This window comes from Lissotriton helveticus, chromosome 11, assembly GCF_964261635.1.
Source record: "Lissotriton helveticus chromosome 11, aLisHel1.1, whole genome shotgun sequence".
In the NCBI taxonomy this organism is placed as follows: Eukaryota; Metazoa; Chordata; class Amphibia; order Caudata; family Salamandridae; genus Lissotriton; species Lissotriton helveticus.
In genome coordinates, this window is record NC_136072.1 from 1,010,211,369 (window position 1) to 1,010,239,096 (window position 27,728).

The 27,728-nt window shown below is 48.0% G+C and overlaps 1 protein-coding gene across 1 annotated transcript in view; it reads left to right on the forward strand.

Moving 5' to 3' along the window:
• The window catches only part of SART3 (spliceosome associated factor 3, U4/U6 recycling protein), a 542,493-nt gene that overhangs the window by 267,160 nt on the left and 247,605 nt on the right, over positions 1 to 27,728 (forward strand). The window contains exon 13 of the mRNA XM_078667411.1: positions 16,345 to 16,457. Within this exon, the coding sequence (XP_078523537.1) occupies positions 16,345 to 16,457 (113 nt within the window). The remainder of the gene's footprint in view (positions 1 to 16,344; positions 16,458 to 27,728) is intronic.

Here is a 27,728-nt window from a genome sequence, read left to right on the forward strand (position 1 = left end):
ATTTCAAGTGGGTGCAGCATTAGGACAATCTGACTGATCGCGTCCAGATCTCGGAGGTCACTGTACGTCAATTGCAGTGGCGGCTCACAAACCAGAATTGGGTCAACAGCAGATCCCTCTCACTTACCCAAACAGAACACACAGTGGTGACAGACGCATCCCTTCTGGGATGGGGCGGCCACATGGGAGAGGCGTAGATCAGAGGCCTCTGGTCTCCGGCGGAGTCCGGGCTCCACTCAACCTTCTGGAGCTTTGAGCGATCCGTCTTGCACTCAAAGCATTCCTTCCCTTTGTCCTTGGAAGAGTGGTGCAGGTGTTCACGGACAACACCCCTGCCATGTGGTATTGCAACAAACAAGGCGGGTTGGGGTCATGGACCCTTTGTCGAGAGGCCCGCCTCTGGACATGGCTGGAGGTGGTGCAAGGTCTCTTTCAGCACTGGGTAGAGCCTTGGTTAGATCTATTCGCCACGCGCAATGTCTGCAATTCTGCGCTTTGGAATTTCCAAGGCGGCACTCGCTAGGCAACGCTTTTCGTCACAAGTGGAGTTGTGGTCTTCTATATGCCTTTCCGCCTATACCACTTCTGCTGAAGAAGATCAAGCACGACCGAGCCCAAGTCATTCTTGTGACTCCGGATTGGGCATGAAGAGTCTGATATCCTAAGCTGCTCAACATGGCCATCGATCCTCTGATACAACTGCCTCTTCGGAAGGATCTTCTGTTGCAGCAGCAGGGGACGGTCCTCTACCCGGACCTGTCCAGCCCCCACCTCCTTGCGTGGAGATTGAGCAGCAGCAGTTGACGTCATTTGACCTTCCTCCCGCAGTCTGTGATGTAATCTTGGCAGCCAGGCGTCCCTCCACTAAGACTGTATACGCCTGCAGATGAAATACATTTGTGGCATGGTGCACAGCAAAGGCTACGGATCCCCTTTCTGCCCCTCTTTCTGAGTTTCACTTGTTCCTCCTTTCCTTAGCCCAGCAGGGCTCTGCTCTGGGCACTCTTAAGGACTACCTCTCGGCCATTTCAGCCTTCCTCTGCTCCGTGATCAGCCTTATCTTTTTAAGTCCCCTGTTGTAAATAGATTTCTTAAGGGCATTACTCCTCTTTTTCCTCCTGTTCCCTTCGTAATTCCCCAGTGGGACTTGAACTTAATTCTGACATATTTTATGTGCACTCCCTTTGATCCACTGCATACCTGTCCTCTCAGACTTCTCACTTTGAAAACTGCTTTTCTGGTGGCCATCTCCTCTGCGCGCAGGTTGAGTGAGCTGTATGCTTTGTTTTCGAAGCCTCCCTTTCTGGCTGTCCATCCGGACAATGTCGTCCTTAGAACTAGACCATCCTTTCTTCCCAAAGTGGTCACGTCTTTCCACATTGTTTTCTGGACACCGGAACATGGAAGTAGGCGTCCGGCAAGTCTATAGCACACATCTTGCCCCCATGATGTAGATGCAGGAAGATCTGGCGCAGAGCTAACATCCGGATACATTTGTTCAAGAGTCTCAGTTCGAGTATTGGTCTGTATTCTCTGGTGGGACCTCTTTTTTTTTTTTTTGCACCAGAAAATAAATGGAATAAACACCTTGTCCCTTTTGTTGAACCGGAACAGTTTCTATTGCATTTTTTCACAAAAGACTGTTGACCTCCTCCTGCAACAACAAGCGATTTTGAAGGAACATGCCTCGTGGAGGTATCCATTCTGCACAATATTCAGAACCCACTTGTCGTTTGTGATTGCTTTCCACTCTGCCAGGTGAAAAGAGATGCTTCCTCCCACCGGAGTGGCTAACGGGCGTGGAGGAAGCCATCACTCATTGTTCAGCTCGCTGTTTCGAAGAGGGCGGAGGCTGTCTTGTGGATCCCCTTCCTTTACCAGGTCTTCACTGATGGTAGTTGGACATTGACTGGTGTTGCTGAGAGGACCACTGAGGGGTTTGAACCCTCTGCTGAAAAGACAGTCGATCATAAGGACAAAACCTTCTTCGGAATTCCTTGCGCTTCTCCAACGCCACGGCCTTAAATATGTCAAGTTCTGTTTTCATTTTGGACATTTCGTCTTCCGCGTGAGAAACAAACAACGAGGAACCATTAAAAGGGAGATTCACAATCCTTCGTTGAGAGTTTTCATGAGAGGAGGGCTCTTTGGGAGCAGGAGTGCTTCCAAGGCCACTTTTTGAGTGACTCTTTCCTCTCTCCAGCATGGCATGAAGCTTTATCCTCTCTCTATCATGGAGAGTCCTTTTAGAGAAATGCTGGCCGTAGTAGCATATCTCAGGCTTGTGTGAAGTTGGTCGACACACGAGGCACACCGAGTGTGGATCCGATTTTGCCATCTTCTTCCTACAGAAAGGACATTTGTTGAATAAAGCTGGCATTTCTGACAGGAAACAAAATGTAAATGAGTCAGAAAATCACTAGGAATAGCTACCAGCAATCAAAAATGTTGAATATAAGAAGAAAAAAGCTAATTCTGCCTAGAAATAGTCAAAGAGAGACGAGCTCAAGCTCCAGGATCCTCCTAGAAGGAGCCGGAAAAAAGAAAAAAAAGAACTGACCTGTCACCTGTGGGTCATCATGGGAGCAGGGGGGCTCCTAGAGGTCTTAAAGCAAGGTGTCCAGGTGCTTAGAATCCTTAAAGACAAGGTGCCAATGGTTTCTATTACTGTGATTTTTTTCTCTGTTATGCAGCCTATGGGCTAATTGCCTGCTATTACTTGCCTTTTTTTCTGAAAATAAAGGGCTGTGTTTGGAACACTAGTGCAGTATATGTATTCTGTTGTAGTGTTTATATTAGAGATTATTTTCTTTTCTAAAAAAAACATGTAATTTTGGCATATTAGCCTATTGGAGGTGCCTTAGGCTGCATATTTATGTATGATACATGTATATATGTATGTTTTTAGAAGTACTCTGTACTTGTTTGTCTAAACATACACATATATATGTATTTTGTAAGGTCTCGCCTGATCCAGTGCATGCGCTGCTCTGGCGAGACTTTTAGTGAGTGGGCATTTTAAAATGCGACAACACGCTTTTTGTGAGGCCTCAAGCTTGCGAGCATGCGCGCAGCAGCCATCTGGCTTGCCTCACCCTCACAGCACGACTCGCTCCGCCCCTCCCCCACCACAGAGCACGCGTTCACTTTCACGGCCGCGTTACTTTTACGGCTGCGCGGCCAATGCTTGTTTCTGTTGCTGTATGCAATTATGTGCATGTCAGTAACTTTTTGGAAGGACACCAGGTAAAACATATATTTCTGCAGATTCTTTTTTTACTCACTAAATTCAAAAAAGGAAGCCACACGTCGTTGCTCCAACATGGCCGCCTTCCTGATGTGTGCCTTAACTGTTCAGGCCGGGTATTGCTGCATGAGAGAGATTCATCACTTTCTTTACGGCTCTTGCCACTCTCCAGACCGGCAGCTGTCTATCCCCTGTGTGCGAACTGTGCAGACTGGAGGTTCTGCTTCACCATGGAGTGAGTGCAAACCCAAACGTGAGCTTGCGTGTACTCTACTCAAAGAGCTGGTCTTGCATCTCCTTGCTTGACAGCGAGGATTGCTCTGCCTAGTAGTTGCTGCGGATGGTATCTGTCGGAGGAGACTACTAGGAATGGATGAGGTGTGACACTGCCCTCACTGTACTCTTGACAGACTACACACTAAAGATGACAGAATGCATGCCAGTCCCTTCTGTTTGAGGCTGACTTAAAAATTTTCAATCACAAAATATTTGTCTCTGCTTTCTATTATTGATGGCAAGTCACAGTGTTCCCTGTCCCGTGCTTTTCTGTTAATATTGTGACCATAGATATTTTAGTGCAATTTGTTTGATGTAGCAAAGCAATTCTAGAATACGCTATCTTGTCAAATTAAACCGCATGGCTAAGAAAGCAATGGCATGTAGACGTTGATAAGCGGCCCCCAAATCCCTTTTTGTATGCAAATACCAGAGGGCATCTACTTTTCCTGTGTATGTAATTTGAGTACTATGTCGCCCCTTTCTGCGACGAAATTACCCCATCGACTTTTCGATATGTTTACATACATGTCTGTGTGAGTCTGTCATGGGTTGTTAAAGTTAGAGTAGTGTGTCCAGCATATCTCTGTCTGTACTCCAGCATCAATGTCCGTCAGTTCTGACAGATCTGTTAGTCACACCACAACTGTCCATATCCTTACGGACGTGCAGTGAGAATTGGGATAGGCTAATCATAGCACTGCCTCGTCAGCTGCACTACAACATGCTCACCACGCTACTGCAGACCCTAAACTATTTGTAATCTGAATCCTTGGCCAGAATTGTTGTTTACATTACATCAGGGTGGCACATTAGTCCTTAAGCAGTGGCATTGTTAAATGGCTCCGAGGTGAAGATGACTTAGGAAGAAATGACTGGTGCGAAACAGTGGCAGCACATTACATTAACATTTACAATTATGTATCAATGCACCTATACTTGATTCTGTACAGCTACCAGAAGTTTGTGGACAAAAGAAAATGTAGGGGGGACTCTGGCGGTGTGCGTCAGTTGTGCTGGTCTTCAAAACGAAAGAAGTGGGTCCAGATGCCATGCTTTCACCTGATGCATGCTGGAAATTGTAGCGAGATTTATAGTAAGGAGACCTAAAAAGTCTACCCACTGCGCATCACGTACAGTTCATGTGAGCCAGGCGCGTGCACAGGAATTCGCTCCCCTACCCCTCCCACAAAGCAAGACAAGACTAGAACATCAAAGCGACCGCGGCCGCTCTGATTCCATTTGCCACCAGCCACTTCACGCGCTCCGCAGGTCATAAACGGGACCATCTGCTCGTGAATCGGAATGCTGGCATGGTTGCCCAGCCCCCCTCCCAGCGCTGACTTTCCTCCCTTCTATGGTTTCCAATACGTCTTACTAAAACATAGTTTATTTTATTATTTACAAAGTGAAAGCTTGTTTAACTTCGATGGAGTGTTTTTTTTTTTTTTTTAAATGCGCAGCACTCCTAATCTGAAACACAGGCTGCCCGGCGTTGCTTTTCTTCTGAGCAGGAACGCCATTAATGCTAAACAATGGCGGACACGCATGTCTCCTCCTCGCTGGCGTGCTCTGCCGCTGCCTTGCTAGCCCCTCCCCAGAGCGCGTCTCGCGGCCACTGCCTCTCTGTCATGGTCATTACTGATGATGTTTTTGTTGTGCTTTGCGTCTATTTCACCCTCAGGACATACCCCAACAAACTCAATGTGCGGGTGTTTGCCTGACACTGAGTTCTCAGTTTTTTTTACCCCGCTCCTTTTTCTATTGCACTTCTCCGCCATCTGTCTTTTCTTGCGGTGTGATGCTGGCTTTCACATCATGCCGAGCTGCTGCGCGCGTCCCTTCTGCATTAACTGGCTCCTCTCTCCTCACGGACCACTTTGGCGATTGGCGTCCTGAAGCAGCAGGAAGAACAGTGAGAAACACGCAACAGGGACCGATGCTGGGGATTAACCTTCCGCAGACCAAAGCCACCCGACCTGTACTACTCTGTGTCAATGCGTAGTTTCCTGTGGCCGCATCCAACACTTCCTGTGCAGTGCATATCTGCCCTCGTGAAAAAACTTTCTCCTGTGAGTTTCCAGCAGTTTAATGGCTTCACTGATATTTCCTCGGGAATGGGGCATTGCACCGGAGAGTGTGCCGTCGCCTTTCGGTATCTTTTTATGTGTCGTACTGCCATGTACTATACTGTCCCCTTGTTCACGTACAGTTATATGAGAAGGTGCTCTGCAGGGGTAGGCTGCATACATCCTTTTGCTGCCACTGCTCCGAATGCTAATCTTTGTTCTCCCTGCTCCTCAGTTCCGGGGCTGTGCTCACGCCGCAAACAGTGGTCGTTAGAGCTCGGCCATACGTGTCAACGTTTGGGAGTAAGCGAGAGGGAACTTAGTCATCCCAAATTGGTTTTCACGTTAACTTGCATTTAGATAAATTCTTTGTTTCTTTATGGAATGCAGTGAAACTGCCAATCAAAAGGATACACTTATTTTCAACGTGCAGGCTTCAAGACAAACCAGCATTGACCAGGTGATTATTTATGCAGCCCCTCACCCTCCAGGCTCATGCTGTGACATCACACTCCTCCATCCCTATGGGCGCCCAATTCTCTCACCCTCCAGGCTTGTACTGCAACATTGCACCCCTCCACCCAAAGACACTCCCAAGCCCCTCCCCCCACGCACCCCCCATGAACACACTGTACCATTGCACTCCTCCATCCCAGGACACTCCCAGGTCCTCACCCTCAAGACTCATGCTGTGCATCACGCTCTGCCGTCTCTGTAGGTGCCCAAGCCTCTCATTCTCCAGGATCGTACCACGACGGCACACCCTCCTTCCTCAGAAACTTCCTGGCCCCTGACCCTCCAGACTCTTACTGTGAGTTCGCACTTCGCCATCCTTGCAGGCGCTAAAGCTCCCCACACTGTGCTACCCCACGCCTCTATCCCAAGATACTTTCAGGGCCCAACTCTCCATTCTAATACAGTGTCATCATTCCCTCCAACCATGGACACTCCCAGTCCTCCAACCTCCAGTTTCATGCTGTGCCATCACACCCCTCCATCCACAGGTACTCACACGCCCCAACCCCTCCAGTCTAATACCGGTGCAGTCACACGTCTCCGTCCCAAGGCACTCACACCCCCCCCCCCCCCGCCCTCCAGTCTTAATACCAGTGCAGTCACACGTCTCCGTCCCCAGGCACTCCCAGACCCCTCATCCTCCAGTCTCATGCTGTGCCATTTCACTTATAAATTCTCATTCAACTCTTGCATTGCATCCTCTTACTCCCTGGCCCTGTATTCTCCAGTCTGGTATTGTGACATCATACTGCTCTATCCCCCCCACCCTACAGTCTCATTTTGTGCAGTAACGCCTCTCCTTCCCCAGACACTCACAGCTCCCACACTCCAGTGCCAATCTATGCTGTCATGCTCTTCCTTCCCCAGACTCTCACAGCCCCCACACTCCAGTGCCAATCTATGCAGTCACACTCCTCCTTCCCCCGACTCTCACAGCCACCACACTCCAGTGCCAATCTATGCAGTCACACTCCTCCTTCCCCAGTCATTGACAAAGACCATGTTTTTCCCCTTTGACCTTGTGAAAAGGATTTTCTTAAATGTCGTGAGCTTAAGGGTCCCTCTAGCAGTGTCACCAGCAGAGCAAGAGCATACATGCACAAACAGCAGCTGCTATATTGAGTGCACCATGCCAAGCTTCCACCACGTGCAAAGGGCATCAACTAGTTGCAGATTGTAAGCACTGTAAATAGCTATTACCAGCTTTTAATCATACTTCAAATACCAATCTCGGAAGGATGGAAGACACAGCCCGGCATGAAAACAAACTACTGGCTGCACATCATGGCAGAGGTGCAAACCAATCTTTTAAGTGACAGAGCTAAATTGGCAACAATTGCTAATCTGCAGCCCTCTCCCTCCCAGCCTGCTGTTCTAACTCCCTGCCCTCTTCTCCTGTGCTGATCTGCTGTTCCCTTTTCACCCGCCTCCTTCTCTAACTCCCTGTTCTCTTCTCCTGTGCTGATCTGCTGTTCTCTTCCACCCGCTTCCTTCCTTAACTCCCCTCACTCTGTCGCCCTCACTCTGTCGCCCTCACTCTGTCGCCCTCACTCTGTCGCCCTCACTCTGTCGCCCTCACTCTGTCGCCCTCACTCTGTCGCCCTCACTCTGTCGCCCTCACTCTGTCGCCCTCACTCTGTCGCCCTCACTCTGTCGCCCTCACTCTGTCGCCCATCTATCGCACCACCACAACATCACTCGGGCACCACAACGTCGGTATTGTCTTCGTTCGGTGCCTTATACTTGTTTCCAGTTCTTTGAACAGGACGTCGAAGGACGATTGCCTTTTCGACATCTAAGGCCCCATCGACGATCGATGATGGAACGGAGTCCGTTCAAGCGCTGCCCCGTTTGCAACTCGAAATACCCTCATATCGATGTGCACCCGGTGTGCAATAAATGTCTCTCACCGGACCACGACGAGGCCAGCTGTATGGCCTGTTCCAAGTTCAGATCGAAGAAAACTCTCCGTCTTCGGCACGCTGCACGTCAGTCGGCGCGGGAGTCGGCACCCGACCCAGAAAACATCTTCGGGGGTGACGACGAGGAGGGTGCACAAGAAGAGGATCCTGATCAGCACTCGGATCCGGCGTCGGAGCAAGACTCCATCTACAATGAGGACGAGGAACAACTCTACGTCCATGATGAAGACATCGTCGAGGTAGGAGACGACGTACAACCTATCGGAGCCGTCGACGACGACTCAAGCGAAGAGCTAGGCCCAACCGCGCTAGCGGGGCCCCTTAAAGACTCTTCCACGGCTCAGGTCGAGGCATCGCCGGAAGGCCTTAGCCAAGATCTTAGACAAAGTTCGCTAGTCCCGCTTCAAGGCCCGACTATGAACATTTCAAAAGAGCCATCGGTCGATCGGCCACAATCGGTGGAGAAATCGAAACCGAAAGCAAAAGACACTAAATCGAAACTGAATCTGGTGAAAACAACCATTGGCTCGACGACTTCGGAACATATCAAGTCGAAACTAGTGCTCGACCCCTCGTGGTCGAAAGGGGGCGTCGAACCGAAGATCGGCTCGACTACGCCCGTGTCTACTGTTAAGCACGTTACGCTCACGTCGACGTCCGACGCCAAAGATGGCGACTCTTCGAAAGGACTCGAGGTCCACAAATCCATCGATCCGAAGATTCAGAAACCGCTGCTAGTCAAGGCCTCCGGGCCGAAACCCAAAATCAGACCGAAAGAACAGACCGCGTCTAAGCACAAGAGCGTACCCGCTGCGCAACAACGGCTCGAGTCGACGCAAGGCCTCAAGCACACGGAACTCTCGAAGTCGGTCGGGTCGAAGACGACGCCTACGTCGGAGCAAGTCAGTCCGTCACCAGTGCTTCCGGCGCCGATAAAATACGGACTGCCCCCGACAGCACGGCCTAAAACTGTTCAACTCCCAAAGGCTACCGACTTATCCAAGTCACCATCGGTAGCCGCACCCACTCAGCCTAGGACGGGTGAAGTTATGTTCCAACCACCGTCCTACCACAACCAGTCAAAACTATACATCGACTCCGAATCAGGTCGACTCACCGTTTATAAACGAAAGATCATGCCTGAAACTCCTATGGAGTCCTACAGGATACCACTGAAGAAAAAGAGGGACTCTACCACCTCTCCTATCCATTTTGAACCCATTCAATCATATGGGCAAGACTATACCTACTCTCCCACACCTGTCACTGAAGATGTGGAGGAAGGGGACAATGAGGACCAGTTTAACTATCCCGTTGACGCAAATCAATATGAGTCCCAGCCATGGGTTGACACTGTAGACCCTGATGAACCTCACACCACCCCATACACTCCGTCATATGCTATCAAATCTTCACCTACTGAAGATACTGCTGCGTTCAACGCACTAATTGAAAGGGCGGCACTTAACCATGATGTCGATATGCACGCCGACCCCGTGGAGGAAGACTTTCTCTTTGATACGTTCTCAACATCAGAAAGGTCTATAAAAACTCTGCCTATGCTCAAAGGTGTGTTCAAACATGCAAGTGACATTTTTAAAGAGCCCACTAAAGCAAGGGTGGTGAACCCCAGAATTGAGAGGAAGTACCGGCCTGCCCCTGTGGACCCTACGTACGTCAAGGGCCAACTACCACTGGATTCCTTAGTAGTGGCTAATGTTTGCAAAAGAGCGAACTCTAAAACAACTGGTGATGCTCCTCTTCCGGACAAAGAATCCAAGATCTTTGAAGCCTCTGGGGAAACGTGTAGCAGCTCAAGCAGCTAATATTTGGAGGATCTCCAATACACAAGCCCTGTTAGCACGATATGATAGGGCCCACTATGACACGTTAGAGCAGCTAATGCAACACCTGCCAGATGCTTATAAGAAGGGAGCAGAAATGCTTATACAAGAAGGGAAGTTGATCTCCAACGCGTCCATTAAATGCGCGTTAGATGCAGCTGACACAGCGGCTAGGGCCATAAACACTAGCCTAATGCTCAGGAGGCATGCCTGGCTCCCCATCTCTGGTTTCAAGTCGGAGATACAAACTACTCTACTTAATCAGCCAGTTAACCCTGACTTCCTGTTTGGTCCTGAGGTAGACACCACTCTGGAAAAAATAAAAAAAGACACTGAAACTGCAAAATCCATGGGAGCTCTGCAGTCTCAACAGTTATGGGGCGGTTCCTTTCGTCGCTCCGGTAACAGGGGAGCTTCTCGAGGACAAGCGTCGCAACAAGCCCAATACACCAAAGGAGGCACACAAACCACCTATAACAAGAACAAAAGGGGTGGATACCGTGGGAACAGCACCAAAGGCAGAGGACGTGGAAATAATAATGCCAGATCCACCACCAATAACAAACAGTGACGTCTTTTCACTGCCCCCCGACCATACAACACCAGTCGGGGGAAGACTTCAGCAGTTCCTGCCAGTCTGGGAAAGCATTACCACGGACAGGTGGGTGAGACAACTTATACATCACGGTTATTGTCTAGAGTTAACCTCTACTCCACCCAACATCCCCCCAAGGCACCGTCCTATGTCCGCAGAGCACATGCACTTATTGCAGCAAGAAGTCATCTCCATTCTGCAAAAAGGGGCCATAGAACTCGTGCCTTTAGACCTACAGGGGTGTATTCACTGTACTTCTTAATCCCAAAGAAAGACGGGTCTCTCAGGCCCATTCTGGACCTCAGACCCCTAAACCAATACATCCTATCCGAACACTTTCACATGCTCACTTTACAGCAAGTTCTGCCACTGATCAGTCAGGGGGATTTCCTAGCGACCCTAGATCTGAAGGATGCCTACTTCCACATTCCCATTCACCCCAGTCACAAGAAATATCTCAGGTTCACCATCAACAACCAGCATTACCAGTTCAAGGTCCTGCCTTTCGGGGGTCACTACAGCCCCCAGGGTGTTTACAAAGTGCTTAGCGACTGTGGCCGCGCATCTTCGGAGACAACACATCCATGTCTATCCGTATCTAGACGACTGGCTTGTCCAGGCAAAATCGGCCCAGCAGTGTGCCAGCCACATGTCCCGCACAATTCACCTCCTACACAGTCTAGGATTTTCGCTGAATTACCAAAAGTCTCATCTTCAACCCGCCCCTGTACAACAGTACTTAGGCGCGGAAATCAACACTCTCACTGCCACAGCGCGACCCAACTCAGCGAGAGTCAACAGCATGCAGGTGCTGATTCAATGATTCAGGCCACAACACTCACTCCCAGCGCAAGTGTTCATGCAACTAATAGGCATGATGGCCTCCTGCATCTTTATAGTCCCTCACGCGAGGCTACACATGCGTCCGCTTCAGGAATGCTTGGCACGCCAGTGGAACCAGGCTCATGGACAGCTGAAAGACCTAGTGTTGGTGACCGGTCGTGCACACAACTCTGCATTGGTGGAACACACAAAACCTTTGCAGGGGACGACCGTTCCAGGAGCCTGTACCACAGGTAGTGCTAACAGCGGACGCGTCTCTCCAGGGCTGGGGAGCTCATGTCCTCCATTATACTGTGCAGGGACTGTGGACTGCGCAGCAGAAAAGGTTGCACATCAACCTCCTAGAGCTGATGGCGATCTTCATGGCGATCTTCATGGCGATGAAGGCATTCAAGTTGCATCTCTGCAACAAAGTCGTGCTGATCCGGACGGACAACATGACTGCGATGTATTACATTCAAAAGCAGGGAGGGACACACTCTCCACAATTGTCACACCTAGCACAGTGCATGTGGAAGTGGGCCATTCAAAGGAACATGTTCCTCATGGCGGAACACCTCCCAGGCAGGGACAACCAGATGGCGGACCTGCTCAGCAAACACAGCCATCAGATGCACGAGTGGGAGATACATCCCTCAGTGCTGCAACCATATTTCCAGCAGTGGGGTCATCCAGAGATAGACCTATTCGCCACTCCAGAAAACGCAAAATGCCACATCTTCGCCGCCAGGTTCCCACACCCGCAGTCTCTGGGCATTGCGATATGGATGAACTGGTCGAACAGATTTGCGTACGCTTTTCCTCCGGCACCACTCATACCGCTGGTAGCACGCAAACTGAGGCAGCACTCCATGACACTCATCCTGGTTGCTCCAACGTGGGCACGGCAAGCATGGTACACCACGTTCCTAGAACTTTCAGTGGTGCCCCACCAGCGCCTAAAACTCACACCCCGTCTCCTCACTCAGAGCCATGGAGACATTCAGCACCCAGATCCGCAACAGTTGAACCTTGCAATATGGCTCCTGAGGTTATAGAGTTTGGCTACCTGAACCTGCCCGCTGACTGTATGGACATCATCAAGGAGGCTAGACGGCCTACCACCAGGGCATGCTATGCAGCAAAATGGAAGCGTTTTGTCATCTATTGTTCCAATCATGATATAAATCCACTGGATGCTTCCACGCAAAACATCATATGTTATTTACTGCACCTATACAGATGCAATCTAGCGTATAGTTCCATCAGAATACATTTAGCTGCAATGGCAGCTTATCTTCAAAATAGACAGCACCTATCCCTTTTCAGAGTGCCAGCCATTAAAGCTTTTATGGAGGGACTCAAAAGAGTCATTCCTCCAAGACACCCGCCTTCGCCTGTCTAGAACCTCAACATAGTCCTTACCAGGCTCATGGGTCCACCATTTGAACCTCTTCACTCTTGTGAGATACAATTTCTCACATGGAAAGTGGCTTTTCTGGTGGCAATCACGTCACTAAGACGGGTTAGTGAGCTGCAAGCACTCACTATTCAAGAGCCTTTCATTCAAACTCATGCTAATAGGGTAGTGCTGCGTACCAACCCTAAATTTATGCCCAAGGTAGTGTCACAGTTCCACATTAACCAAACTATTGAACTACTAGTATTCTTCCCCAATCCTGATTCAGTATCAGACAGAGCACTACACACACTGGATGTTAAAAGGGCTCTCCTGTATTACTTAGACAGAACTAAAGATTTCAGGAAAACGAAACAACTGTTTGTTGCCTTCTCTCCACAGCACAAGGGCAACCCAATTTCAAAATCAGGTATAGCCAGATGGATTGTTAAGTGCATCCAGATTTGTTATCAAAAGGCTAAACGCACGTCAACAGTTCCCCCACGAGCGCATTCCACACGCAAGTTAGGGGCATCCATGGCTTTCCTGGGTAACATTCCTCTAGAGGATATATGTAGAGCAGCCACATGGACCACCATACACACATTCACCAAACACTACTGCGTGGATGTACACTCAAAACATCAAGCTGCTGTAGGTCAGGCTGTTCTCAGAACTCTTTTTCAGACTGCTGCAGCTGGCACGGCCAACCGCCGCTAAGGAGGGTACTACTATTTATTCTATGCATAGATATAAATTCAGCAGCCCACAAGCCTCGAACGGAATATGCTACTTACCAGTATGCATCTGTTCTTGGCATGTAGGGCTGCTGACATTTATGTCGCCCGCCCTCCTCCCCGGTGCCTGTCGCAGCTGTAGCACTCAGAATTATTCTCAAGCATGGTCATCACTTACTGTATCATACTCCATCTCTGCCACAATGGCGAAAAACAATCTGAGCATGGAGAGGATGCACATGCGCACTGTAGTCCAGGGGAGGAGCCACCTCCAGGACAACAATGTGCAATCATCCGGACCCAACACTAGGCGGCGATCTATGCATAGATATAAATGTCAGCAGCCCTACATGCCAAGAACAGATGCATACTGGTAAGTAGCATATTCCTTACAAAAGTTTAAGCTATTGCCATTATAAATTACAATAACTTTTATTTAAGTATTTTTTTTTTATATTTCTTTTCATTTAAAACAAGGCATCAATAAACACAGCGGTGCATGGTACAGAAGAGGGTCAATCAGCGTCAACATTCAGTACATAAATTTTTATTTAAGTATTAATTATTTTAAAAAATTAAAAGCCATTGTTATTTGTAATATCAATACATCTAAGTCACGTAAATACAAAAATGTTGCAATACAAATGCTATAGGTGTCACATTTGCAAAAGTTAAAAGTATTGGCATTGTAAATGACAAAGCTATTAATTTCACTATTTTCAAAACCAACACATAAATAAAAAATGTGTCATTTACAATACCAATAGTTCTAACTTTCTTTAAAGCAAGACCGATTGCATTGCAAAAGCACCTTTTAAAAAAGCATTGACATTAATAAAAAATAAATATAAACCACTCTCCCAATATTATGCTGCACTATGGCAAAGGCTTCTCGCTGAACTACAATGTTTTTAAAAATGGTTCTTTTCCCGGAGTTGGTCTACCGTTTTAAGATTATACCTCTATGGATTCCACCTACTTTAATTTGACACATTGACTCTGCTTTTAGTAGTTTAAACTGAGGTTATAATTAAGGATGACACACTACTTGTAGGAGAGTAGGGTCTGCTTCCTATGGTTACCCCCACTTTTTGCTGTGATTCTCTGGTTTTTCGACTTTAGTGTGGCTGTGGACCAGCTCATCAGGCCCACAGCTCAGCTGTTCTCTCTCTAAATTGATACCATGTACTTTAGGTACATACCAGATTGGTTACTGGGTCACCCTTGTGAGCCCCTGTATAGTGTAACATAGGTACCCAGGGCATAGGTGTGCCCTAGGCCTACCAGGGCTGCAGCATGTATTGTGCCACCCCTGGTTTGCCTTCCAAACTGACACCACAGGTCTGTTCTTACAGCCTGGGTAAGGTGGTGTAATCACCCCTTACTTAGATATAGTATACCTATATCTATATATATATATATATAGACACATATACACCTATAATCCACTCCTAAGGCAGACCTCTACAATAATGCAATATTCCTAGAAAACATGTGAGATTTGTGCCAGGCTGAATGATAAAGTTTTTGGTAAGCATAACAAAAACAAGCATTGGCATAGCCAATAGGTCTCACCTTTGGGACCGTATAAGTATTTAGTTATGCAGCTAAATAGCCATACTGCAACAACAATAACTGTTGCATGACTAAACACTTATAAGGTCCCAAAGGCGAGACCTATTGGCTATGCCAATGCTTGGTTGTATATGCTCTGGGATCCCGCACGTGGGCCGGGATTATTCAGTGCTTATGACTTTGATGAGTATACCTCTGGAAGAGAACTAGGATTACAGGTAAGTAACTTATCCTATTTGTTCATTCATCAAAGTGAAGTATTTCCATTCATACCACTTTTGTGAAGTTATCTTTGGTAAAATATTACTCTTATTGTGAATGCTTTGACAAGAAATTGATTAGAAAAAATATACCCAAGCAGGTTTTGTTTTGTTTGGTTATTTTCTTCTTTTACAATTACTTATCCTATTTGTTCATTCATCGAAGTGAAGTATTTCCATTCATACCACTTTTGTGAAGTTATCTTTGGTAAAATATTACTCCTATTGTGAATGCTTTGACAAGAAATTGATTAGAAAAAATGTACCCAAGCAGGTTTTGTTTTGTTTGGTTTGTGTCTTCTTTTACAACTACTCTAGTTTCAAATCAAATCTTAGCAGATTGGTATATAATCTTCCATTGCAAACACAAAGAACGCAATCAGAGTATATGTAGTAAATTAAATTATAAACCTTCTTAATTAATGTGATATTTTAGGGTGTCCACTTTTCTCTACATCCTCTGTCTAGGTCCGTCGTGTCTACCTTGTCCACTGTGCTGTTGCCTGAGGACAATGCTGCCCTTCACGTGTAGATTCTCTCACTACCATCTCTAATATCACATACTGATGATCTTCTGCATTGCTTATGGCTTCTCCAATTATGTTCTTGCTTTCTGTTCCTCTTTTCTTTTCTTTTTATTCCATCTGTGTTCCGCTTCTAATCACTTGCATGGCACCTCTCGGCCTCACATTTCTAGGGAAGCATGAGCTCTAGTTTTCTATGTTCCTCGATTCACACCTTCCCTCTGATTTCTCTACATTTGGCAGATTATCACACTTGACCCAGTTTTGCATATTTGAGTTGAAGGTTATGATATGAAAGTTTAAAAATAAATAGGGTACATCTTGATCTTTATTTGTGTTTCGATAAAAAATGTATTTTATTTCCTGCCTCTTTCCACTAACCTCTATACAGAAGCCACACCGTTTCTAGGTGTACTGTGACTCACTTTTCTGCTGCAAACAGAATAGATGTTGGTTTGGTTTGCTTCTTAAATAAAGATAATGCATTTAAAATATCAAACGTGTAGTAATATTAACTTTGTTCCCCCTAACATACTACTTGTCTTCATCCCCCTGTAGGGCTCATGGTGATGCTCAGCATGGCAGGAAAGCATTACATCGAGCAGTACAGTGCACAACAGACTACCCAGAACATGTCTGTGATATGCTCCTCATGTTGGAGAGGATTGAGGGTATGATGATCTAACAATGAAAATTAAGCCAAATGAACTGTCCTAGGGCTACAGTTTATATTGCAGTCCTGAAATGGGCTGAGTTAGTGTACTCATAATCTAATTCTTTTTTTCTTCCATCTGAACTGTGCCTAACAATGCTCTGCATGCCCTTGTGTATGAATTCCCCTGTACTTTGTAAGTTTTGTAGAGGGACATTATTTGTTCTTCTGTATGTGAACTATGGTCTAACCTGATCATTGGGCTGGTTGCAAATTAGTATTTGAAGATTGCACACCCCCTAAGAAGTGAGGCCTGTAAGGGATAGCAGACCCTCCATCTATGCATTAGAATTTATTCACAATTAAGTTTTTTTAAAGCCATTCATGTCCTTAAAGGAACACAAGATGCTTTAAAATAATGTTCACATTGAGGGACGGACATCTGAGGGAGAATGCTGTCTTATGCCCATGAGTCTGTCTGATTGGACAGCATCCCCTTTGCAAATCAGTTACCACTCCATCTCTGGTGTTAGTAACTGATCAGTGGTTTGAGACTGAAATTTAACTCCTAAAGCATTGATACATGCTCTTAAGTCTCTCAAATAAGATGGGATCCATTTCATGCCCCTCCAATTTGTGATTTGGAAGGGATATCAAAAGCCCTTTCACAAGCCGGAAAATGGTGTTTTGTACATTGAACTGGTGCTTTCTCGAAACAATAGTGTGATTCTGCAAATTGTAGACTTTGTGACTGCAAAATGCCTTTGAACTTCCGGTTCTTAGTTTTGACATAATATAGCCTGTGATTATTGTCTTTATGCTTAGAAATATTGTTAGGAATACCTGCCTCGAAAAATAATAAAAAGGTTGCCAAACCTGCAGGTCAGGTGACTTGAATGATTTACTCGACCTAACTGTAATGCTCTTGACCCGTAAACTGGTCTCCAATTGTGCGATACCGGGCGAATATTTTATTTCACCGAGCCACCTTTTTCTATATTATCACATATGAGAACATCTTCAAATATGTGAGTTTGGCATGCCAGTTGAATTAAACCCAATTTGATTGCTTTAATAGACTAAACCTTTGCTTCATGTATAATACGAATCTGGCCCATGTATAGGAAACACATGACCCCTGACTTGTCTCATAGTTCATTAACAGCAATGTCATCAGTTGCAGAAGCAGGATTGTTTCTTAGTTCATGTTAAAAATTCTCACTTCTAAGAAATATATTGCTAAAGCATGATAAGGTAGCCCACTGTCATTTCGTGCTAAAACTATATAGTGTACACATGATGATGTTTGGAAATCGGTTATCTGCAAACATTTATCTTTTGCACATCACCAAGTAAAGTGTTCTTATTTGTTTTAATCCTATTAAAATCTTTGTTTCCAACACCTTTCTGAATTACAAAAATGTGCTTTCCTAATTGCTGATATATTTTGAAATATGTGTGCTGTTCATTTACAAGCTATTTAAACGTTGTATGTTAGAAAAAATGACATCCAACAGCCTTTTGTTTACCAGCACAATTGCCCTACAGTTAACTTGACAAAATCCTCTAACTTTGCAGACCGGTAGAGAAAACTAAACACCAAGTTCTGCGGTAAAGTAAGCTACAGTTTATAAGAAAAAAGCTGACATTTGACCTCTGTTTTGGAACGCACAGCAAATGTTACAAAATAAAAAGAATTAAAGAAATTTTTATTGCTCATTCACTTTCTAAATGAACAGGACACCTGTTCTTTTTCATCTCCAGCTCGCTCGCCAGAATGGACCAGTAGCCCAAAAAATTGCGTGTCCTGATAAAATCTGAACCGCCATAGCAAGTGAGCAAGTAGATTTTGCGAGACCTGGAATAGACGAATTAGTATTTTTATCTGCTTTTTCTGATGGATACTTCTAACCTCTGCCTTCCCCCAGAACACTCCCAAGGCCCCAGGCTGGATCAATAAACGTTTTCATCATTGCTCCTGCAGTTGGAACTGTGCTTCTCTTTGCTGGCTCTGTACCACACGGAACCAACAGCGCGGAGAAGCATATCAGAGCCACCCCTGCAGCTGATGTCTAGTGCTTTCTTTCTGTGCCTACCGACTCGTCTCTGTAGCTGTGCTCTCACATTCGCATGCCTTACAACGATTTCCAAAACATTCTAAAACCATTATGCTAGGGAACAGTCTATACCCGTCCCCTGCCCACCACCCCTCTAAATGATCAGCCATGCTGAGACCGGAAGGGGAAAGAGGAAGCTCCATGTCCCTGAATGTAAGTAGTCAAGACCTCTTATGCAACTTCGCTTCAGGTGATAGGTGCATGTCCCTGAGCTCGCTCAATTGTCCCTAAACGGCCTCCATGAATGTGCCCCTTGCCCCAAAGCACTCCCTCTCCCCTTGTTGGGGAGGGATCCAGCATTTTTGCCCCAGAGTCTCAGATTCCCCTCTGAGAGAGTCAACAGTGTTAAGGGATTCACACATAGCGGAAAATGGCCTTAAATGGCCTCCTTTAATGTGCCCCTTGCCAAAGCACTCCTTCTCCCCTTGTTGGGGAGGGATCCAGCATTTATGTCCTGGAGTCTCAGATAGCCCTCTGAGAGAGCCCATAGTGTTAAGGGATTCACACATAGTGGAGGTTTGGGAATGTTCCCATTTTCACAGAGAACTCTACACCATGAAAAGCGCTCTCTTTGAAACCTTCTCATGATCTCCCCTAGGCTGATACTCCAACACTCTGATGTACTTCGGCGACCGAGCAACCCTTGGCTGATGACCGGTGGAGTTGACCTAGGCAGCTATTGAGGTGATTGGCTCTGGTTCCCCCCCCTTGGCCGTCACCTACCCATCCGATCGGCAGACACTTTCTTTTCTCTTCGCCCTGTTGTGTTTCCTAACCCCCTGCCTCACCTCTTTCCTCCCTCGCTCTTTATCTTCTTCTTCTATTCCTTCCCTCTCTCCCCCGAATTTCTCTCCCCCTGCCTGCTTTTTCTTCCCTATACCTGATCTAAGCCTTTGTAACTCATGTATCTCCAGTAACTACGTACCTGAAACTGATGTTAACTATGTTTTGAGGCAATTGTACCTCCTCATGTAAAGTGCTCTGATACCTCTGGGTTTAGCCAGCGCTACATAAAACTTTTCAAATATTTTCTAGCTGTAACAATTCGAGGCCTTCAAAGAGGCTACCTCTGGCATGCCTTTGGACCCCAGGAATTTACAGGGACCTCCAGTTGGTTTATCACTGGCAAGCCCTTCTTCAGCACATACTGACCCCTTGGGACTTGTTTTGGGTCCAATAACCACTCAGGTACTAACTCCTACTCTAGCTCCTGGATCTGCTCCAGACCACCCAGTGGCTGGTGCCGAAAGTGGATCTGATTCGGATCCTGATCATCATACAGACTGATTCTGCTCTCCTCTGATGTCTTCTCTTTCGGCTCTGAGTCTGAGAGGATGGCCATCTTCCCCCTAATTATGATGACAGTTTTTATATGAATTTACAAGTTGCGAGTGGGCTTAACATCTCCTATGATACAGGGGTTGTACTCATCACCTGGATCACCGACTGAAGAGAGTGCGCAATTGGCTTTTGTGGATTGATTGACAGCGGAGGTCCTGGATTTGAAGCTGCCTCTGTCAAAACCAAGACTAATGTCGTAACGAAAATTCTGCAGCCTCAGTCTGAAATGCCCCCATCCACGAGGTCCTCACTGATGAGCTCATGGTCAAATCCCTATTCCTGCCTGCCAGTGAACACACAGGTAGTCAGGGTCACTGAGCAGTAGCTGGCGACCATGATTGTCTCGCTAAACAAAAATCCTACTCTAGAGAGCCTGGCAGTTCAGGCTTCAACTAGTAAGGTTAACCCCCATTTTTTCTTCACGACTCCTCCAGATAGGTAGTCTAAGATGTTCTCTGTGGCCAGCCCCACGCTGAAGTCAGGCAATGTAGTCTGCTTGCTGGGCTGCAGTGTGCATGTCATCTTGGATATGGCCAGCGAGATCTTTCGGGTGGTCCTGGAAGACCGTAGGTCTCTCCGACTCAAAAGATTCATAATATGGACAGGACGAGGCCAAATATGTGATTCATGATGGCCTATATGATATGGACTGCATAGGGAAGGTGGTTGACACCAATATTGTGCTCTGCCGCCACTGGTGCATGTTTCCACAAGGTTTTCTGGAGATGTGGAAGCCTCTTGATCATGAATATGCCCTTTGATAGCTCATGTCTTTTTGGTTAAAAAGCTGATTCTGCTGTTAAGCGAATTAAGGACAGTAGGGCTTTCTCATAGATCTTTTGGCAAAAATGTTGATTCTGTCCTGGAGCGTTTTAAGGATAGGAGGACCATGGTACACACCCTGGGACTGTTGACTCCGTCCAAGCAGTTCCTGCTTTAGTTTTGGAAAATCTGGGGCTACTCCAGGGGGCTGGCGTAGAGACGGCGGTAATCGCCACAACCACTGGCAGCAGTCAACTCCGTTCTTTCAAGGACGCGAAATCTGGCAGGCATCCTGCAAGCCAGCAGGGGCTTCATCCCTCCCAGTTCACTTCTCCTGTGGCAACAACCCCTAAGCTGATTTACTCTGTCCTTAACAGCACACACTTATCCTACAGGGTGTAGGGTCCAATATCTCGTTCCAGGTTGGAGATTTATCATGTCCAACAGATGGGTTATTTATGTCATTCAGCATAGGTATGCTCTACCTTTTCTGTTTGCTATGCACATCTTCACCCCACATTTGGTCGACTTTCTGAGGAGCATCTCTCAATTTTTCCTCTGGCGGTGCAAGTGTTGCTCTCCAAAGGTGGTATAGAGAGGGTTCCAGACTCTGCAAGAGGAGAGGGTTGTTACTCTTGCTATTGCCTGTGCTGAAAAAGGATGGGGCTCTTTGGCCTATATATGTGACATTCGACCTCTGAATGCCTTCCAGAAGAAGAACAAAATCAAATTGCTTACCTAGGCTGAGATCTTGGCTGCTCTAGACCTGAGAGACTGGATGGTGTCCTTGGACATGCAAGATGTGTATTTTCATATACCCTTTTTGCAGTCTAATAGACATTACCTACGGTTCAACATTGACCAGGAGCATTTCCATTTTGCAGTACTCCCTTTGGACTCACCGGTGCCCCTCTGCTGCTCTCAAGTGATGGTAGTGGACATGGCACACCTTCGGAAGTAGGGTATACTAATGTTCGAGGCATGTGGGCTGCTAAATTCATATCTTAGCATTAGATCGCCGCCTAGTGTTGGGTCCGGATGATCGCACATTGTTGTCCTGGAAGAGTCTTCGAAGTATCCTGAGATAGGTGGCTCCTCCCCTGGACTACAGTGCGCATGGGCATCGGCTCCATCCCCAGATTGTTTTTTTCCGCCATTGGGTTCGGATGCGGTCTCGACGTCTCTCTGTCGGAGCCGAGAAAAACTAACTTTTTAAGGCCAAAAGGCCTTGTTTTCATAGCGTCGGTATTGTTTGCGCACGGTCTCGAGTACTTCCGTCTCTTGGAGTCGGAATCAGCGGAGTGCTTACGCTCTTCGGACATCGAGGCCTTCTCATCGCGACACGACTGCAACTTTACAGCATGGAGCGGAGTCCGTTTCAGCTCTGTCCGCTCTGTGGGTCCAAATACCCACATATAGATCTGCACCCGGTCTGTAATAAATGCCTTTCGCCAGACCATGACGACGGCAACTGCAGGGCCTGCGCGAAGTTCAGGTCCAAGAAAACACTCAAGATTCGGCGCGCGGTGCGCCTTGAAGCCAGACAAGCGGCCCCGGATCCAGAAAACATCTTCGGCGACCAAGAAGACGAAGACCAGAGTCATCATCTTCAAATCTCCCCGCCCGAGACGGAGGTCGAGGCAGATCCGGAAGACGTCGACGGAGTCGCGGGTCAAGGCCTTGAATACGTCGAAGAGGTAGGGGACGTCGAAGAGGTTTATGGGGCCGCGGAAGATAGCTCAGGGGACGAGCTATGCCCCGAAGGTTACGAAGATCAAGATCGGGTCACGGGATCGCCTGTCGGCCTTACCCTAGACCCCGTACCGCAAGCCACGGCCCCGCCTTCCGGCCCGGCCACGGACAAACTTGCTGGGCAGGCCGTATCGAAACCGAAACCTACGGTATCAACTACACCTAAAATGGCCGACCCGAAATCGAAACCGAAACTTATGGATTCGAGCACACCTAAGATGGCGGCCGTACCACAGAAGACGACCAAACCCGCTGCTTCATCGACTCCGTCGACCTCCGGTCCACAGAAGTCGAAGAAATCTGTCGATTCCACAGTGTCAAAATCGACGCCGGAGGAGGGATCCTCTAAGAAGGGTGGTCGGCACGGGTCAACCGCTGCGGCGCCGTCAAAGCCCGCAAAAGCCAGCGAAACGGCTCCGGTTCCGACTGGGACTCCGTTAGTCGGACGCGTGGTGGAGACGGAGCCGACAAAGTCACACGGATCGAAGGCTGGTACATCTGCGCATCGGTCCAAGGACTCTGGGTCGGCGGCTGCGGCATCATCGTCAAAGACTCAGAAGGGACACCAGGACGTCGGATCCGAGGGCAAGGTCAAGACCTCCTCGTCGGCGCCAAAGGCCACTGCAAGTGACACGTCCCCCATCGCCTCTTCACTGCAGAGAATCAGGGAGAAGGCCTCGGCTACGTCGGCTCCGATGCCATCGCCACAGAAGCCGATGGACATTCCGGTGAAGCCTGCGGGTAAACTTCTCTACCTTCTGCCGCCAAAAGAGGCGCCGAAGGCCTTTTCAACGAAATCGACGCCAAAGAAGTCGGATTCTTCAACGGCAGGGGCACTTTCAAGTCGGGTACTCGACTCAGAAGAGGATTCGGAGCGTTTTATCGACGCAGACACGGGCAAATTGACCCTTTACAAGAGGAGGATCACTTCACAGCCAGTGGACTCCTATGTCATCCCCCTCAAGAAGAAAAGGCTTCCTCAGGACGCTTCAGGCCTCATGGAACCCATCCAGCCTCCTCCAAGAAGGAGCCCAACTCCTTCCCCAGAACAATCTGAGGGTGAGGGATATAATGAAGATGACCAGTACACTTTCCCCATCAATGAACCTGATGCACAGCCGGATTCATATGATGACATTGGTGACCAAGGCACCCAGGATGTGGGGCAAGACCCACAGCCTGACCCACAGCCTTTCAGTGCACGTGCATCCCCAACTGCAGATTCAGCAGGTTTTCATGCACTCCTTGAAAGGGCAGCTGCTAATCATGATGTGGACATGCATGCTGACCCAGTAGAAGAAGACTTTCTATTTGACACTTTTTCAGTCTCTGAAAGGACAGTAAAGACACTGCCTATGCTCAAGGGGGTCCTCAAACATGCTGCGGACATCTTTAAAGAACCTACCAGGGCGAGAGTGGTCAATCCACGTATTGAAAAAAAGTACAGACCAGCACCTGCAGACCCTGCATACATTCGGGGACAGTTGCCGCTGGACTCCCTGGTGGTCGCAAATGCCCGCAAAAGGGCCAACTCCCAAACAACGGGTGAAGCTCCTCCCCCGGATAAGGAGTCCAAAGTGCTAGAGGCAGGGGGCAAAAGAGTAGCTGCACAGGCTGCCAACTTTTGGCGTATTGCAAATACACAGGCACTCTTGGCACGTTATGATAGGGCGCATTACGACACCCTAGAGCGAGTTTTAGAACACCTGCCTTCGCAGTTTCAAGAGGGCACCAAACTGCTTATAGAAGAGGGAAAACTGATCTCCAACGCGGCCATAAAGTGTGCACTTGATGCCGCAGACACAGCAGCTAGGGCCATTAACACTAGCGTCATGCTGAGACGACAGGCGTGGCTCCGCATATCGGGGTTTAAACCTGACATACAAACAACCATACTTAATCAGCCAGTCAATCCTGATAGACTGTTTGGTCCAGATGTTGACACCACCCTTGAAAAGATTAAAAAAGACACCGAAACTGCTAAGTCTATGGGGGCCCTACAATCACAACAGTTTCGGGGCAATAATTTTCGTCGCTCAGGTGCACGTGGAGTCACCAGAGGACAGATGGGTCAACAGTCACAATTCTCTAGAGGTGGAGCACAATCCTCGTACCCCAAACAGAACAAGGGGGGTTACAGAGGAAACAGCACCAGAGGACGCGGCAGAGGGAACAACAACTCCCGCTCCTCTGCCCCAAGCAAACAGTGACTCTCTGTCACTGCCCCCCGACCACTTAACACCTGTCGGGGGGAGACTGCAGCAGTTCCTGCCCGTCTGGAGAGACATCACCACAGACAGGTGGGTGCTACAACTTGTACAGTACGGTTATTGTCTAGAGTTAAGATCCACTCCACCCAACATTCCACCAAGGCAACGGCCTATGTCCGCAGAGCACTTGCACTTATTGCAGCAGGAGGTAGTGGTGATGCTGCAAAAAGGCGCAATCGAGCTCGTGCCAGTGGAGGAGGAAGGCACAGGGGTGTATTCCCTGTACTTCCTTATTCCAAAGAAGGACGGATCTCTCAGACCCATTCTAGATCTACGTCCCCTCAACCTGTATATACTGTCAGAACATTTCCATATGCTCACACTGCAACAGATTCTTCCCTTGTTAAACCAGGGGGACTTCTTAGCAACCTTAGACCTCAAGGATGCTTATTTCCACATACCACTACACCCGTCCCACAGAAAATACCTCAGGTTCACTATCCAAGGCAAACATTATCAGTTCAAGGTCCTACCCTTCGGAGTCACCACAGCCCCAAGAGTGTTTACCAAGTGTCTGGCGACAGTAGCGGCGCACCTCAGGAGGCAGGGCATCCATGTCTACCCCTACCTGGACGACTGGCTCGTTCAAGCCAAGTCGGAACAACAGTGCGCCGCGGACATGTCGACTACCATTCACCTCCTTCACGATCTAGGTTTCTCGTTGAACTACCCAAAGTCGCACCTTCAGCCGGCACATGTCCGGCAATTTCTAGGCGCGACGATCAATACCCTGACGGCCGTGGCTCAACCAAACCAAGTCAGGATAGACAGCATGCAGTCTCTAATCCAGAAATTCAGACCACAACGCTCACTTCCAGCAAGAGTGTTCATGCAGTTGATAGGCATGATGGCCTCCTGCATCTTCATAGTCCCTCACGCACGGCTACATATGCGCCCGCTCCAGGAGTGCTTAGCAAATCAGTGGACACAGGCTCAAGGACAATTAACAGACCTAGTGTTGGTTACCAGTCGGGCATACGACTCTCTGCATTGGTGGACTCCACACAACCTTTGCAAGGGCCGACTGTTCCAGGAGCCAGTGCCACAGATTACCCTGACAACGGACGCATCTCTCCAGGGATGGGGAGCTCATCTGCTCACTTACACAGTGCAGGGACTATGGACGACGCAGCAACAGAAGATGCACATCAACTATCTGGAACTGATGGCAATCTTCATGGCACTCAAGTCCTTCATTGGACATCTGTGCAACAAGGTAGTGTTAGTCCGGACGGACAACATGACCGCGATGTACTACATTCAAAAGCAGGGGGGCACCCACTCGCCACAGCTGTCTCATCTGGCTCAGGGCATGTGGCGGTGGGCCATTCAGAGGAACATCTTCCTCATGGCAGAACACCTCCCGGGCAAGGACAATCAGATGGCGGATCCGCTCAGCAGACACAGCCATCAAATGCACGAGTGGGAGTTACACCCATCTGTACTCCACCCGTACTTCCAGCAGTGGGGTCATCCGGAGATAGACCTGTTTGCAACAAAGGAAAACGCAAAATGCCAACACTTTGCCGTCAGGTTCCCTCACCCACAGTCGCAGGGGAATGCGATATGGATGAACTGGTCAGGCAAATTTGCGTACGCTTTTCCGCCAGCCCCTCTGATACCGCTGGTGGCAAGAAAGCTAAGGCAGCACGCGATGACTCTCATCCTGGTTGCTCCAACGTGGGCGCGCCAAGCATGGTACACCACGTTCCTCGAACTCTCAGTGGTGCCGCATCAAAGACTGCGCCTCACGCCCAGACTTTTGACGCAGAACCATGGAGAAATTCAGCATCCAGATCCGCAACAGCTCAACCTGGCGATCTGGCTCCTGAAGTCCTAGAGTTCGGATACCTTAACCTACCTCCAGAATGCATGAACATCATCAAGGAGGCAAGGAAGCCAACTACCAGAGCATGCTATGCTGCAAAATGGAAGCGTTTTGTCATTTACTGTACAGCCAATGACATCAACCCGCTAGATGCATCTATCCCTAACATCATTTGTTATCTGCTACATCTGTACAAGTGCAATCTAGCGTTCACTTCTATTCGGATACATCTATCCGCCATCGCAGCATATCTTCAGAATAGGCAGCATCTCTCTGTCTTCAGGGTGCCTGCCATTAAAGCTTTCCTTGAAGGTCTGAAACGAGTCATTCCCCAAGAACACCGCCAGCTCCGGTGTGGAACCTCAATGTGGTCCTCACCAGGCTGATGGGACCACCATTTGAACCACTGCACTTGTGTGAACTCCAGTTCCTAACGTGGAAAGTGGCTTTCCTAATTGCTATTACGTCACTGAGGCGTGTTAGTGAGCTGCAAGCGCTCACAATCCAAGAGCCATTCATTCAGATTCATCCAAATAGGGTAGTGCTACGTACTAACCCCAAATTCCTTCCGAAGGTGGTGTCACAGTTTCATCTCAACCAAACTATTGACTTACCGGCATTCTTCCAAAACCCACAAACGGTGGCGGAGAGAATGCTCCATACGTTAGACGTACGGAGGGCGTTGATGTACTACATAGACAGAACACAACACTTTAGGAAAACAAAACAACTTTTTGTTGCCTTCTCACCACAACACAAAGGCAACCCTATTTCCAAAGCAGGAATAGCCAGGTGGATTGTTAAGTGCATCCAAATATGTTATCAAAAGGCCAAGCGCACTTTAACGATACCCCCAAGGGCGCACTCCACACGCAAATTGGGGGCATCCATGGCTTTCCTAGGGAACATTCCTTTAGAGAATATTTGCAGAGCAGCCACGTGGGTTACACCACATACCTTTACAAAACACTACTGTGTTGATGTGCATTCCAAGCAGCAAGCTGCTGTAGGACAGGCTGTTCTCAAGACACTTTTTCAGGTTTCTGCAGCTGGCACGGGCAACCGCCGCTGATGAAGGGACTGCTATGTATTCTATGCTAAGATATGAATTTAGCAGCCCACATGCCTCGAACTGAATATGCTACTTACCAGTATGCATCTGTTCTTGGCATGTAGGGCTGCTAACATTCATATCGCCCACCCTCCTCCCCGGTGCCTGT